Genomic DNA, 14,758 nt, shown 5'->3' with positions numbered 1-14,758 from the left:
CTTGCCGCGGCTAGATGGATTATGCGCGCGAGCTCGCGACTTTGAATTCACTGTAGAACTTTGAAACTTGATAATCCGTGGGCGGATTATGGTAATGCAGATAGATTATTGGCGGGATCCGCTATACAGTTGGATAATATACGAGTCTCTCGTTCGCGTTATATATATATATATAAACATATATAAACATATATATATATATATATATGTGTGTATACTAGGCATTTCTCATTCGTCCAACTTCGAATGTGCCTGTAGGTTATAGATGATGATGTATGCCTCTTCACATTCTACGATAATAACCGCGCCATGCCGACCGTGCTGAAATAACCTTGTATCCTTAGTTCTCGAAGAACTTCTCGTGGGTACAAATTATTATTATCATGATCATCTCGTATTCCGTTTATGTATGTATATACCGAAGTATAAAGTGAACGGCATGAATTTGCGTAATAGACAATGCATTGAGTCGAGTTGAAGTAGGTACCTGCCTAACGAAAAAGGAAAAGATTCCCGTAAAAGAAAACAAAAAAAAAAATAAAAATAGGGATCGAACTTTGGTGAAATTAAAAAATCGAACGCCCTTCGGAACGTCTCGTCGTCCTCATATGTTATGTATCTTGCTGTCGTATCTCACCGATTATCGATGCCTGATTATGCACATCGTGTTCAGCAGGTGAGCGTAATTACATGCATGGTAATATGTAAATTGACTCCGCGCTTCCTTTTCGTAAATTTCGATTGATCGATGCGATATGCGACATGTAACGTGCATGTACTGTATAACGTATCTGCACGTATCTGAAAGCGGTAGTCGAAACGTATGAACGAAGGGAAATATATGTGTGTATAAATATTATAAGAAAAATTTGTTTCTTTGGCACGGAGAGATGAACGTGGAAGTTAAAAGATATGGAACGAAACTAAAATGAGAGAAAACGAATGAATGAATGAATGAATAAATAAATAGCAAGTACTTTTATGTTTAGAAATTAGAATGTCGTTTTTTTTATCTTCTTCGCGATACACAAATAACTCACTTTTATTTTAAGATCGAATTTTAATCGAATAAATTTTATTTTGGGATGGAAGAGTTTAATCGATTTTATAAATTTAGAATTTCGCTTGTACTCTTGAATTCGATGATATTATCTGCTTGCATTGCATACTCATTGTAAAAATAAGAAACTGAAGTTTCTTCGAATCTATAAAAGTTAATTTGTGAAATGAAAGAAACCAAATAACAAGATTATACGCCGTTATAAGAAAATATTACTTCTTCAGTCCAGGATCGTGTATAACGATGTTTAAGAGAATAAACAATATTAAATAAAAATGAAAAACTAAAATCAAATGAAACAAGTAAAATGAAGCGAAGCAACAAAGTAATTAAGGAACGGAAACAGCAGGTAGAGATAATAACGAAAACTAAAGCAAAACGAGGAACGAAGACGTCTCTGCCCGATGCTGATCATCGTGAATTTAAATTCTCTATGGAAGCACGCATCCGTGGCAAGTAGTCTTACAGTCTTCCGTTCCGTTCCGTTCCGTTCCAAGTCTCTGAACGACGTGTGTAATTGAACATTGCTCAACAATGTTGCGGATCTGAGGAGCGGAGCGAACGGATGGCAAGACGAATGGGAATGGACATGAAGACGAAGTGCAGTGTTGGAAACGCGTTTGCCTGTAATTTATCGCAATTACGAAGACGTCGCTTTTCGAGAAAGCATTTTCCGGCACGCCGCGATCGCCCCGAAGGCGTTTTACGCTATCAAATACCGTGTAATTACAAGATATCGCCCACATCTCTGATGCTGATGCTGATGCTGGCCTTTGGTCATGACCAACTGACACCGAGATGGACAGGCCGACGTTTATCCCCATACAATTTATTCACAAAGTTGTTTGTAGGGGAATATTTCTCGTCGAGGTCTTGTTACTTTGTATACGATTGCAGGCTGCTCAAGTCAGAATTTGACAAGCAGCTAACCCTCGTCTTTAAGGGGTCTACCTAACCGAAGAGCAAAAAATAAATGTTTTCTCAAGAATGTATTTTTTTTTATAAGTTTTAACTGGAAATATTGATATAAGCTTTTTTAGGCTTCTCTCAAATTACATTATAAATATATTTTTTATCGATTTTAATCACTTTTTATACACGAAAATGTAGGTCTGCGGTGTTGATGATTTCTCGAAGTTGGTTATAACCTGAAACAAAAAAATCGAACGGTTTTAGATTCAGCATGTTAATGGCCTTGGAATGAATTGGAACGAATATTCTTGAAAAAACTTTTTTTTTTTTTTTTTTGTTACTCGTCAGTTGGGTAGACCCCTTAAGAGGGTGCTGAAGATAAGTGCGTTAATGTAACGAAACACCGTAGGAAATGTTATTGTTTTCAATTTTTTTTCATTTATACTTTCAAAGAGCTAAAAATATGAGAAAATATTTCAATATATGTATATTTTTTGTCTTGTTATGATTTTATCAAATTTTGTAGGTGGAAAAAATGTTGACAAGTAGAATGTCGAATAGGATGCAGATTTCATCAAATTCCAATTATTCCGCGACATCTGCTTCATTTTTTCAAACACCAAAACGCCAGTCAAATAGAGAGACGCGACCCAAGTGATGAGGTTAGCTTTAATTCCAAAAATAATTTCAAATTACCGTATCGATCCGTGAATAATCGGTAGTGGAGATAGTTTCACGAGAATCAAATTCCCGCTTCTTCTTATCACGTTCAGCCTATAAAACGGAACTATTTTTTAATAATCGCGTCATCGTTAAATCTTCGATTAATTTTTCCCTCTTTTTACCCCTAGCATCCGACAGATATTATATACGAACAACGTGTCATTCGCATATTTGACGAGAGCGTATTTTTTTTGTTTTTGTTTTTGTTTTTTCAAAATCAGCTAAGAATCGGCATTGACAGCTAGCAGCAACGGCATCAGTGATTGTTCGGCTGAGCGCGTATTTTCACGTGACAGTTTATTGACGCGTAGTATAATGGAAATTGATGAAAAACCGGGGGTTTCATCCGGCCTGGTATCGGAGTCTGACGGAAAGAGGGTGGAAAAAAAAAGGGGAGGAAAAAAACGAAACAAACGTCCAGATTAAACAACTTTTTGCAATATCGGTTCGTATCGTATAATTGTACGTATGAAAACCAATTTTTTTTTTTTTTTCTCTCTCCTTTTTTTTCTCTTCTTTCCGACAATTTCTCTATTTTTCAAAATTCATCCGATTATTTTTTCGCCATTTGACCGAAAGTTTCGCCTCCAGCTGCTTCCGCTGTAAAAAAAAAAAAAAAAAAAAAACAAATCCCAACAACAATAATAATAATAATAATAATAATAATAATGAAAAAAACAACAACGAATTCCGTGAAATCACGCAATCTCGCTATTTCGTCGATTGGAATAAATTATTCGTGGGCTGTGCGATGGGGGCGGATTAGAGAGAGCGTAAGGGGGGGAATATATTCGCTTAAATAATTCGGTTTTATCGACGCTGTATTTCTGATGTGCTTACCCGCCGCGCGCCAACGTGTATAAAGTAGTAAATAACTATGGGTGTGCGATAAACGAAGTGTCGACAAGTTTCATGATTGTAGGTTAGATTCTGTCTTCCCGGTATAGGTATGTACTTTATATACATATATATATATACGAGATACGCCCGTATAAATTACTGCCTTGCATAAATCGTATTTTCGAGTCTCTCTACGCGAGCATTCGACGCCTCAAGTACCTACTCAATTTACTCGAGGCTGTGGCAAATGTTCTCTCCGCGTGTCGTGTAACCTACCCGCCTGCCAAAGTAGTAGGTACTTTGAAAAACATTAGGCAGAAAGCCGGGTACGATTGCCTCGGTGAGTAACAAGTTGCTAATTATTAGCGAACCGGTTTTGCTTTACAGCGATCTTTTTTTTTTTTTTTTTTTCTTCTGATTTGCCAAAAACCACGTTCATCGCGGTCCCTTATTTTATCACACATTATCCAGAAAAGATGGAAGGTGCAGGTAAACCTCTTGTTGCAATGTATTTCAGATTTAGTTTTCGAGGACTACTCGAATATGCTGAGTCTTTTTTTTTTTTTTTTTTCTTTTCAAATTGTAACCAAAGAAAATAAAAATGATTTTCGGATGTCAGGGCAAAACAAAAAATTTTTGAAAATTTTTCAACGTACAATATAATGCTCGGTAATGTTTATAGAAGATATTTTTCATTATTTAAAAAATATTTTGAACAGCAAATTTTTTTTATAAAATTTTAAGGGTACCCCATTTTACCCCCCCCCCCCCCTCCCCCTCCCCTTTTTTTTTTTTGCCCGCCCTTCTCCTGTATATGTTCAATTTTTTTTTACCTCAAACGTGAAACGGAAGTGGCATATTATTATTCCCTCTTTTTTTTACTTTTTTCCCTCATCTATGGGGACAAAAGTAGCACTTTTCTCCCGCATAATTGCGAGAACATAATATTATATGATCGTATTTCCTGCAAATAATTTTTTTTACCGTTTTTGTGGTTTACTCTCTTTCTTTTCCATTTTCAAATACATATTGCTATATTATTATCAACTTTTAATAATATCACAGCTCTCAGACTGATAGATCATACTTACAGATATAAAAGAAAAACACTTTTAAGTCAATAATGTGGATAGAATTGAGTCAGAAATAAAGTCCTACGTTTAATGTAGGAGTAAAAGTCGATTATTCTCTTCTTACTGAATATATTAATTTTCCATTCTTTTGAGGATGGGGTAACTTTTTTTTTCCACTTTTCTTTACCCTCTCGATTTCCGGACTCCAGCGTGGGACGATCTGAAAACGAGTGCATCGTGTTGCGAAAAATTCAATTACGCATTACCCAACGAAATGGTAAAGATAAAATGAGCGAACGGACCGCGCTAATAATTTGCGAAACAAACGAAGAAGAAAAAAACAAAGGAAAAAAAAGCGGAGAAATGACTTTTCCTACAGATCTAATTTTATCTTTGAATATTTAATGTGGTCTAGGGATTCCACGGTGATCGTTGTTCGCCTCGTTCTGAAATAATAATCAAATTTGTCAGAGTTAAATTATACCTACTGTGTTCACTTGACAGCAGGTGCCATGTCGTGCCGTGCCCTTCCACCCCTGTCACGGCTTTTTCACCCTTCACTCACCCCCACTCACAAACACATACACTGTTTAGACGAGAACCTGTGAACCAAACGAGAAGAAACGGCTGACGTCATTGTGGAGAAATTATTATTATTAGCTGGTCACGTCAGTCACGTTGCGACGCTTCAGGTTTTCAGTTTATTTATTTATTTTTCTTTGTCTTGTGTTAATTTTCATCGCCACTTCAGGATTACACTTTTAGGGAACACTTGAAAAAAGAATCACGTGGTTTCCGCCGTCGATTTCGATTCTTGACGATTTTCCGATCGTCGCTGTTGACCTTTCGACGACGCGACGGTGTTATAAACAGGCGCGGTTGTCATTTTAAAAATCTAACGAAAGGTTGACCGCCAGCGAAGACACTCGGCCAAGAGTAAAGACGAACGTCACCGATGAAAATCTCTGGACCAGGGCCAACCGGAAGTCCCGCGGTCACCTTGTACCGCTGAGAGGATTCGGCGACCCTGAACGCATCAGGAGGCGATTTCAAAGACGGGAGAGAATTTTTTTCGACGATCGTTACCGACGCCCGGGGATAATTGGAAACTTTCGCACACAGGTGCGTGCATCCTGGGGAACGACGATATCATCAGCTTGGACACCGGCGACTATAATTGAACGGAATTGACAAAATGACGCCGGAACGTCTCTCGCGAATTCCTTGGCCATCGGCCACCTCCTCCTTCCTATTCATCCTCTTCTGCTTCTTTTTCGGCGATACGCCCGCCGAGCGGACTAACGAGATGCGCTGAGGTTCGTTAAAAATTCTTAAATTAACGCTCGGCACGCGGTTTATTCGTTCTTGGAAGCCGAAAATTGCCGGGGAGTGTCGGAAAAATAGGCAAGAAAGTCAGGAACAGAGTCAACGGACTCGAGTTCTCTCCGATTTTGGCACGGCGGGGAAAATCAGAGGGGAGAAACATTTACGCTCGTTAACGCTTCTGGCAATTTCGAAAATGCACGCTCATCTATGTCTGCCAAATTTGAGCAATACGTCGATCTGGACCACTCGCTTATACCGAGAAAAATAGTTCTCGCTCACCACGTCAATGCAAGATTGATCCCTCCGTGGTGGCCGAAATTAGCCACGAGGTTGTCGGACCGAAAGACCGAAAGCGTGTGAAAGGAGAATTTGCAAAACACGTGGAGAGGGATTTGCAATGTTTTCATAATGCCAGGTTAGCCTGTTCGAGGTGAAACTTTGAAATGGGATTCGAAAAGTTGCCAATTGTCTGCGTGTCTTTTCTAACTCGATATTGTACCATTTCTTGCAGAAGGTGATGCGAAGGTTAAAATGAGATGAGAAGTAGTAGTGGTGGTGGTGGTGGTGGTGGTGGTGGTGGTAGAAGAGGAGTAAAAAATCCTTGGTAAGCGGTGTGGACATGTTTTTTTGGCTGTCGAAAAGAGGAAGAAAAATGATTGAAAAATAAAGAAACAAGCGAAGAAGTTTTTGTTTCGTAATATTCTGGGTATTTCGTTTGTCGATTTTTTTTTTTTTTCTTCTTTTTTTTCTTTTTCGATCTTGCTCCTTGTTATACCGCGAGATGAGATTTTGTGGAGATTGTTTTCCCGTTCATCACAAGGGGATGAATTTCACTCTACGTAGACGGTGATATCCGCTCGTCGATCGAGTGAGCGAAAAGAGAGAAGAACGACCAAAGAAAAAAGGGAACTCTGCAGTAGAGCCGTTGAGCAAAGGAAGAGCAGATGGGGAAAAAAAAAAAAAAAAAAAAATCTCGACGACGTCGCCGGTTCGTCTCGTTTTGTATATTTCCACAAGGCAGACGAAGACGACCCATTGCATCTGGTGAAAACCGCCGAAACGCCTTGGCCAGATGTCGCGGCTCTGTTTAAACATCCTGGACCGATTCTGGATCAAACTGAATAATAACTGAGGCCGGAGGGATCGCGTTTGATGATGCTCGATACGATCATCCGTTTACCTGATGGATTTCACCGTCCGTCCTGAAGCGCGAAATCGGACGGTAATGCTTCTAAACCATGATAATGGTAAAGGTCTATTTAGCGAATCATCGTTCATCTCGAGCTCGCGTTGTTGAAATGATGCAAAGCTCTCATGGACCACCCGTAATGTACGGCAGCGCTGCATAAACTCCGAAATTAAACCTCGGACCACCCGGTGCAGCTATGTAAACAAATTTGCTGCTCGAAACCATCTTCTGAGACTGTTTTCGAGGATCGAGGAAAACGGCACGATTCTGATTAATGGTCTCCATGGGATTTCGGGGTATTTATGTATCCAGTATAAGGGTGGATGCACTTGGTACTCCGATTGTAGCCATATTCGTCACCTCTGATCCAATCTTACTACAAAAGGTCCTTCGATGAAGACGAATACCAATTTTTAAACAATGCAAAGTTTACCGAAAGTTCAAGAATTCTGTCTAAAAATCATACAATGTCGGATTTCAGATGTAGATTGAATGTGAACTGAATAGGTTAAAGGTAGCATCCATGGATACAAAATTTTGTAAAGATGAACTTGAAAAGAAAATCCAGTATGTAGCCATTTGGTTTGCTGCTTTACTTTGTTGCAATCAGTTTAATCAGACCATGCATGTTCGTAGTCGCAAAATTGGAAGTTTTGGTCGTCACCATGATCATCACTATGATGTCACTGAATATCCTCTGGGCCATTTGGTTCTCCATGGAACTGGAACGAAACGTCTTGTCTGGGTTTGTTTCGCAGAACCTAACCTAACCTAATCCAACTCGACCCACCTGACAAGAGCGTTTAAAGACCTGAGGGTGAGTTGGCGTTTCGACGAATGCCGAGGGTGGAGGAATGAGGTTTGGCCAACGAAGGTCACGACGATGCAACGCATCTGTCGAGGGTGAGCGGGTAGGAGCTGCCGAAGACGGTTGGACGCTGGTTCCCCTCTCCAAGGATTAAATGGTTCCGACGAGAACCAGGAAATTTTTACTCCATGGTCGATGGATCCCTGGCAGTATAGTATACTATACCCAGTCAGTCATTCATTCATTCATTCATTCATTCATTCAGTTGACTCAAGTTTAAAAGTCCCGATGGAATCGAGCGGGTCACCCGGACCCCAAAGGGTCAGCGAGGTCGAGCTCCCCAAAACAGCTGTTTCTTTCATCTCGCCGACCGTCGCGGTCTGGCGTCGGGTAAACATGGGTTTGATGGGCGTGAGGGTTTCCAACATTTCGCATCCCTGTAACTCTACCGCTAGTCAAAACCACCCGTGGTTTCACTTCACGAATTTGACACTCTTTTTATAAGAATATTTCCCGATTCCCTCCTTCTTTCTGTATTGGTACACCCTTCTTTTGTCGTCACGTGTGCGGACTCGTTACTTGTCAAAATCACACCCCTATTATCATGAAGGGGGTTTCTACTCCCTCGTCAGTCTCGCGGCATTGAACTCGAGAGAGCAGCTTTCATCGAGAAAAGTAAACTTCTAAGGCTGAACACTGCGATTTGTCAGAGTTTTTTACTGCTTACCAGTGTTGGTGGTTCGACGATGTTGTGCCTATAATGCTTCATCTTTTATTGTTAGTAACATTAACGCGGCCCCGTCATTGTTTCGAAAGAGTTTCACCGAGCACTTGTACAATTGAGAAGATTTTGAAATATTGAAATGAAACTGGTAGCTTATCGACTTAGCAGACAAACATGCTAACGCTAATGAAAATAAGACAGTCAACATTGATGATGAAAATTTTTACATGTCACACGAAAAGTCAGTACTTTTGTCAAGCTATAGTTAAAAAAGCTTGGTGCACTTGGCTGTTAGCTTAAGCTCCATAAAGTATTATCGGAGAACCATCGGACAGCTTGGTCCAATTGTGAGTAAGTAATTATTTCACTCCATTTTCTTTTTTCGCTCGTTTATTCAGAGTCCATGTTGTTGAAGTTGGAACTTCGTAGCCAACCGTGGCGTTAAATTGTCCAACGATGGCTATCTACGTCCCGCGGGGTTGGAAAACACGCTTTAAAGGGCAATAACTGTAAACAAGGGAGCGTTTCTCTCTCTCTCTCTCTCTCTCTCTCTCGATTCGCTCGTTGCCGGTAGTCATGGAGGATTCATTATACCTAGTTCCATCGTGCGGTGAACCAGCGGTAGTCCGCAACTCCCTGTGTTGACAGACCGTGCATTGCGAGACCGAAGCCAAAGCCCATCGAAGTCGGGTCGTAAAGATCACAAGCGTTTATTACACCTTGCGGAGAGTCGCTGACTCCCTTGGATGATAATGATAACATGATCGAGCTCAAAGACAGCTGGATACTGGATATAATGGGACACAGGTTCACAGAGTGTCGCTGAACTGATCTCCAGGGTGAATTCACTCGTAGATCAAGGGTGACAAGGGATTGGAATGGTTTCAAGCGATTTCAAAGGATTTCATGAAATTTCATGCGATTTTAAAGTGACTACTTTACAAAGTGGTTGGGGATTCAAAAAAATTAATGCACACGACATTTCATGCAATTTCACGCGATTACTTGTGATTTTAAGTGATTTTAAGCAATTTTAAACTGCTTTTCAAAGTGGTTTGCTATTTCAATAAGTAAATACATGTGTGATTTTATGATATTTCAAGTGATTTCACGTGATTCCCGAGGATCTCATACGATTTCATGCTATTTCAAGCGACTACACGTGACTTCGAGTGATTTTAAGTGATTTCAAGCGATCTTAAAATGACTGCTGTCGAATTTGGTTTGCGATTCCAACAAGTGGATCCCCCCTCGGTGGATCGAGTCAGACGTACCTAAGAAACTCTCTGCATATAAGCTTCGGTCGTACTTCTTCAACACTTTTTTTTAGTCATGTTTTTCTGTCGCCACAATTTCGACCTAACTCCAGGCCTCGTAACCCTCTTAATCAAGGATCTGTGCAGCGACGATAAGCTTTGGTACTTGGGTACTTTATACCGACGACGAATCGGCAAATTAATAATCTGACACACTGTCTAATCGGTACTCTGATCTTTCTGTTTCAGTCTTCCGAAGGAACTCCCAGACGCTCCCCCTCAAAGGTGAGTAGAAGCATTATCATTTAATTCGCATGGTTTTCAGAATGATTTTACCGTCTCGTTGACCCTCCATAGAAACGTCCGTTTGTTTTCTGTGAAATGATTTTCACCGATCAAACGCCCGTAAAAACGACGTCGATCGCTATTCAAATATTACCATGAATTTATGTCGCGGTCAAATGCATTACCCCGCCTCTGGCAGGGTAACTAGACGTTCGCTTATCCGAGAGATACCAGACCGCGTTCTGCATTCACCACACCGTCGTAAAGTTCCCAATAAAACGACTCTCGTGCGCTCCGGATGCGCGGTTTTACTCGCTCACTCGATCCTCTCCTTGACTTTGGAAACCCGTAAATATCCGCTTTAATGCTTCGTTATGGTAATCGCTAATGTATTATACGTGCACCGAGACCCGCTTAACTCAACTTAAGATCCCAATAAGCCGATGCTTCGTAATTCGCAAACTGCTCCCTCAATCGTGCTGCGTATGTGTTCCAATCGGTGGAACGCTTTCCATGATCCTCATGCCGAGGAATGAATGAAATTCCTACCCTCCAAAAAGGCACTCGATCTTCCACTCATAAATTTTTTCTAAAACTCGAGTTTTTGTGGACATCCGTTCATTTCGCTCCTGCGTTCAATATTCAAGTGTCATTAAATCTCACTCGGTGATCTATTGAAGAATGATTATCGCTATGTGTAAATGCTTAACGGTTAAACAATTTTAAGTTTTCGTTATTGTACAGAGTCTTTAACTATTTACATCTTTTAAACTTATCGATTGATAATAAGAAGTTTACGTCTCTGGTTAGGAATGAAAAAATGATTAGTCAAGTTTAGTATGTGATCCCGTTGTTTTTGGATACAGCTTAATTTAATGTTGGTGCCACAGTAAGTTGATGTCAAGATCTTTTTCGATTTGAAATAATAATGATAAAAACAATTATTTATAATCTAGCAATTGCCAGAAAATGTATAGTAGTATCGATGACGCGATACGCATATAATCAGACTAAACAGATAACTCTTTAACATTTTGTTTCGCTTATAACGAAAGATGCTCATTTTATTTATTGTAACTTTAAAAAGACGATAAAATTTCTCCCTTCCTCTCTCTCTCTCTTTCTCTCTCACTTTTTACCTATTTTCTTTTCACTCCTATGTCGGAGGAGAACGTTTGAAGGGAATGGAAATTTAGTTGTCGCCAGTTTGTCTGATATTATTTTTTATGGCAATGGTCCAAGTCAGGAGGAGGAGGAAGAGGAGGAGGATAGACGACGTATTACGCGCGATATTATTATGTGATGTAACATGCGTAACAACCCGCGCAATTTCGGAGTTTTGGTGCGTTGCTGCAATATCTGCGTACGCGAGAAGTAGGAGTAGGAGGAGGACGAGGAATAGGAGGAGAAACGGGTTGAATGACGTAGAAACCCATGGATCAGCCAACGGCTATTTCCGATTTTCGCCTCGAGGTCAGTCAGCGATTCACCTGCACGCATCTGTTCTAAGCGGGACTTGAAATTTGGAACCGGACTTCGACGTTACAAATTTTTTTTTATATCTCTTTAGATTTCTTCGGTAGTTTTTTTTTTTTTTGTTTGTTTGTTTGTTTTTTTTTTTTTTTTCTTTGGCTTCGGCGTTTTTTCACCAAATTTTCGGTAAATTTATATCGCATTAAATTATCTCGTTGTTCTTTTTTTGTTTTTCGTTTTTGATTTTGTCGAATAAGAGAAGAAAATGATGATGAAAGCTTGATAACAAATTCCAGCCAGCTCTTCTTGCACATACATACACACAAATGCGCTCGCACACATACAGATTCGTGTTTGATTTTTATAGACATTCTCAAGTTTACCGGTTAATCAAACAGTCCAAAATTCAATTTTCCATATTATACACACCACAGGTGGATTTGTTGAAATATGATTGCCCATTGCGATATCTGAACGAAATTTGTACGTTATTATCCATAAATCATTACGTATTGGGCAAATATAAATTGAAATTCACGCCGCGTGAATTGAATCCACGTTTACAGCGAATTCGTCACTCTCGAATCGTACATCCGCCACAAAAAAAAATATCTCGCGGAATTTTGTTTGTTGTTATTGTTATTATTATTATTGTTGTTGTTGTTTAATATGTAAATTCCTCTTTTTATTCTTCTACGGCGATTTGCGATCGAGGATCAGTGTAACAACGAGTTATAAAAATCAGATTAGACTTGACGCGAAATCTCTAATGCGGATTTTATTTGATTTTCAATTAATTTCCTTTTTTTTTTTTTTTTTGCCAATTCAAGTCTTTATCCAAAGTTATAATCTATTACACAGATAATCCTGTTTCAGGTATTAATAACGATGTGTTAGAAAAATTATAATTTTCAATTACAAACTCTTTCAAATCTTACATGTATATACATATATATGTATGTATATAATAATATATATAATATATATAAGTATACTATTATTCCCGGGGTTATAATATCGACAAGAGCTGCGTGGGACGTTTCTTCGTTATTGAATTGATTAAACAACTACGCGTAATGTTGGAACCGTCGTCGTCTATACATACATATTATATGTATAACCGCTTCCATACAGAATCTCCGCAAGTATAATAATAAGAAGAATGACACGAGGTAGGTGGGTATAATTTTATCGGCAGGACGCGAGCGTGTATTCATACCGTATATCTATTTAATTAAAAATTTGTACGTTTTCCTTTTCTTTCTTTCTCTCATTTTTGTTTTTTTATTTTATTTTATTTTTTTTTTTTATTTTTTTTTTTTAATCTTTTCTTCTCTCCACTTTTCGTTCGTTTTACTTTCTCTTCCGAATTTTCTTTTCCACTTCTTGTCATTTATAATCCATGACTTGTACATGCCGCCTTTCGTACGTCCCGCGGGATATTTCCTCCTTGGCCTTACGGTCGAATTCTTTTCTTCGGATTTTCGCGCAACAACTTGTGTGCCTTAATGCACGTTGCGATACCTTGTAAAGCAAAAAGTTCGTTGAATAAAGTTTTTTTTTGGAAAAAAGTTAATTTTTACAGTAAAATAAAATCTACGAAAAGGTGCTTGCAGTACAGAAGTCAAATTTACACAGAAATTTTTTGTCATCAAAAAATTGACACGAAATTTGTTATTGGTGAAAATTATTATTTTTTTTTTTTTTTTTTTTCTTTCATTCTTTTAAGAGGAGAAAAAATTTGAGACCTTCGGCTTTATTGAATCGTCGTCGATGGCAAATCTCTCGAAGTAGATTTGCTGGTTTGTTGAATTTTTTCGCGAACAATCTTGACGATAAATATTTCCCTATTTTATATGCGCACGATTATCCAGGGTCCATGGAACAGGAATGTATATATATGTATATAGAAACGAGAAGAATTACGAGTGGCTAACGTTGAGACCGGACGTATTTTGATATTCGAGAGGAAATCGCGCGGAACCCAATAATAAGGCTTTATATGTAATGCAATATGTATACCATATTCCATAGGAGGAAAACATAGCCGAGGTCGGCGTTTCCATAAAGATATCGTGAAACTCCTGAGGGTTTTTCCGTCCTTTTCCATTCATTCATTCGTTTCGAAATTCCTGGAGAAATAACACTTATATCGTGCATTGGCTTTGTTATATTAATGAGATTTTTTTGGACAATAAATTAGTACTTTTTATTAATCTTATCATGGGATATTTAGACATTGAGTATTTACAGGGTGTCCAGTATTCATGGAAATTATGGAATCAGGAAATTCTCAGGGAATTTTATATCCCCTGGAAAAAACTTGGAAATCTCAGGGAATTTCATGTCGTATCTGGAATATAATAATTTTCATCCTAGGTTAATAAAAGTTTAGCCATTTGGTGAGAAGAAAAAATTTTTACTTCCAACTTTCAGGCAATGCTTATGAACCAAGCACTGACTTCTTAAAAATTGTACGTGCTAACGAATTCTTACAAATTCGCCTCACAATGAACTGTGCTCTGGTCAAATATGGAATATCCTTGTTCGGATAACTGTTGTATTCTTTATTTATTGTTTATTCGAGAACAAACTGGATAAATAATGATTCTTGTCTAGAAAACTTAGAATTCTCAGGGAATTACGTTTTCAAAAATTACTGAACACCCTGATTTATGAAATTATTTTATCCTCAAACTCACACGAAGATTTCTATGAATATAGAAAAGTAGAATAATCAGAAAGCTTTGACCTCGATCATGCTCCGTTTTAAATCGCTTCGAAATTATTAAAAATCTAGTATATTTGTTTTGCAATATTATCTTTCACAAATTCACTCATCATCAAGCCTCCGTCAAAATTTAAATACCCAAACGTATGTGTTTTGGGAACTTTTTGCATGTCCAGAGTTCGTATTTCACAGCAAAAGTTTTGCTGTTTGTTCAATAATGTTTTTTTTTTTGTTTGTTTTTCTCTTCCATTTAGATATATAAACTGAGTTTCAAAATCGCGAGAAAATGAGAACGGCTGTTTTGCACTTTTCCACCATAATTCAGGAGCGGAACATATATGCTTCGGAGAAATTTGTA

General features: G+C 38.5%; 1 protein-coding gene across 4 annotated transcripts in view; it reads left to right on the top strand.

The window, feature by feature from the left end:
- Window positions 1–14,758, top strand: part of LOC124409755 (growth factor receptor-bound protein 14-like) — a 288,180-nt gene that overhangs the window by 150,709 nt on the left and 122,713 nt on the right. For all 4 annotated transcript variants that reach the window (XM_046887582.1, XM_046887583.1, XM_046887581.1 and 1 more), the window contains one exon: window positions 10,161–10,196. In XM_046887582.1, coding sequence (XP_046743538.1) covers window positions 10,161–10,196 — 36 coding nt within the window. The remainder of the gene's footprint in view (window positions 1–10,160; window positions 10,197–14,758) is intronic.

The sequence above is a fragment of the Diprion similis genome, chromosome 8 (assembly GCF_021155765.1).
Source record: "Diprion similis isolate iyDipSimi1 chromosome 8, iyDipSimi1.1, whole genome shotgun sequence".
Classification (NCBI taxonomy): Eukaryota; Metazoa; Arthropoda; class Insecta; order Hymenoptera; family Diprionidae; genus Diprion; species Diprion similis.
Note: the sequence above shows the minus strand (reverse complement) of the source record. Positions and strands in the feature narration are given on the sequence as shown.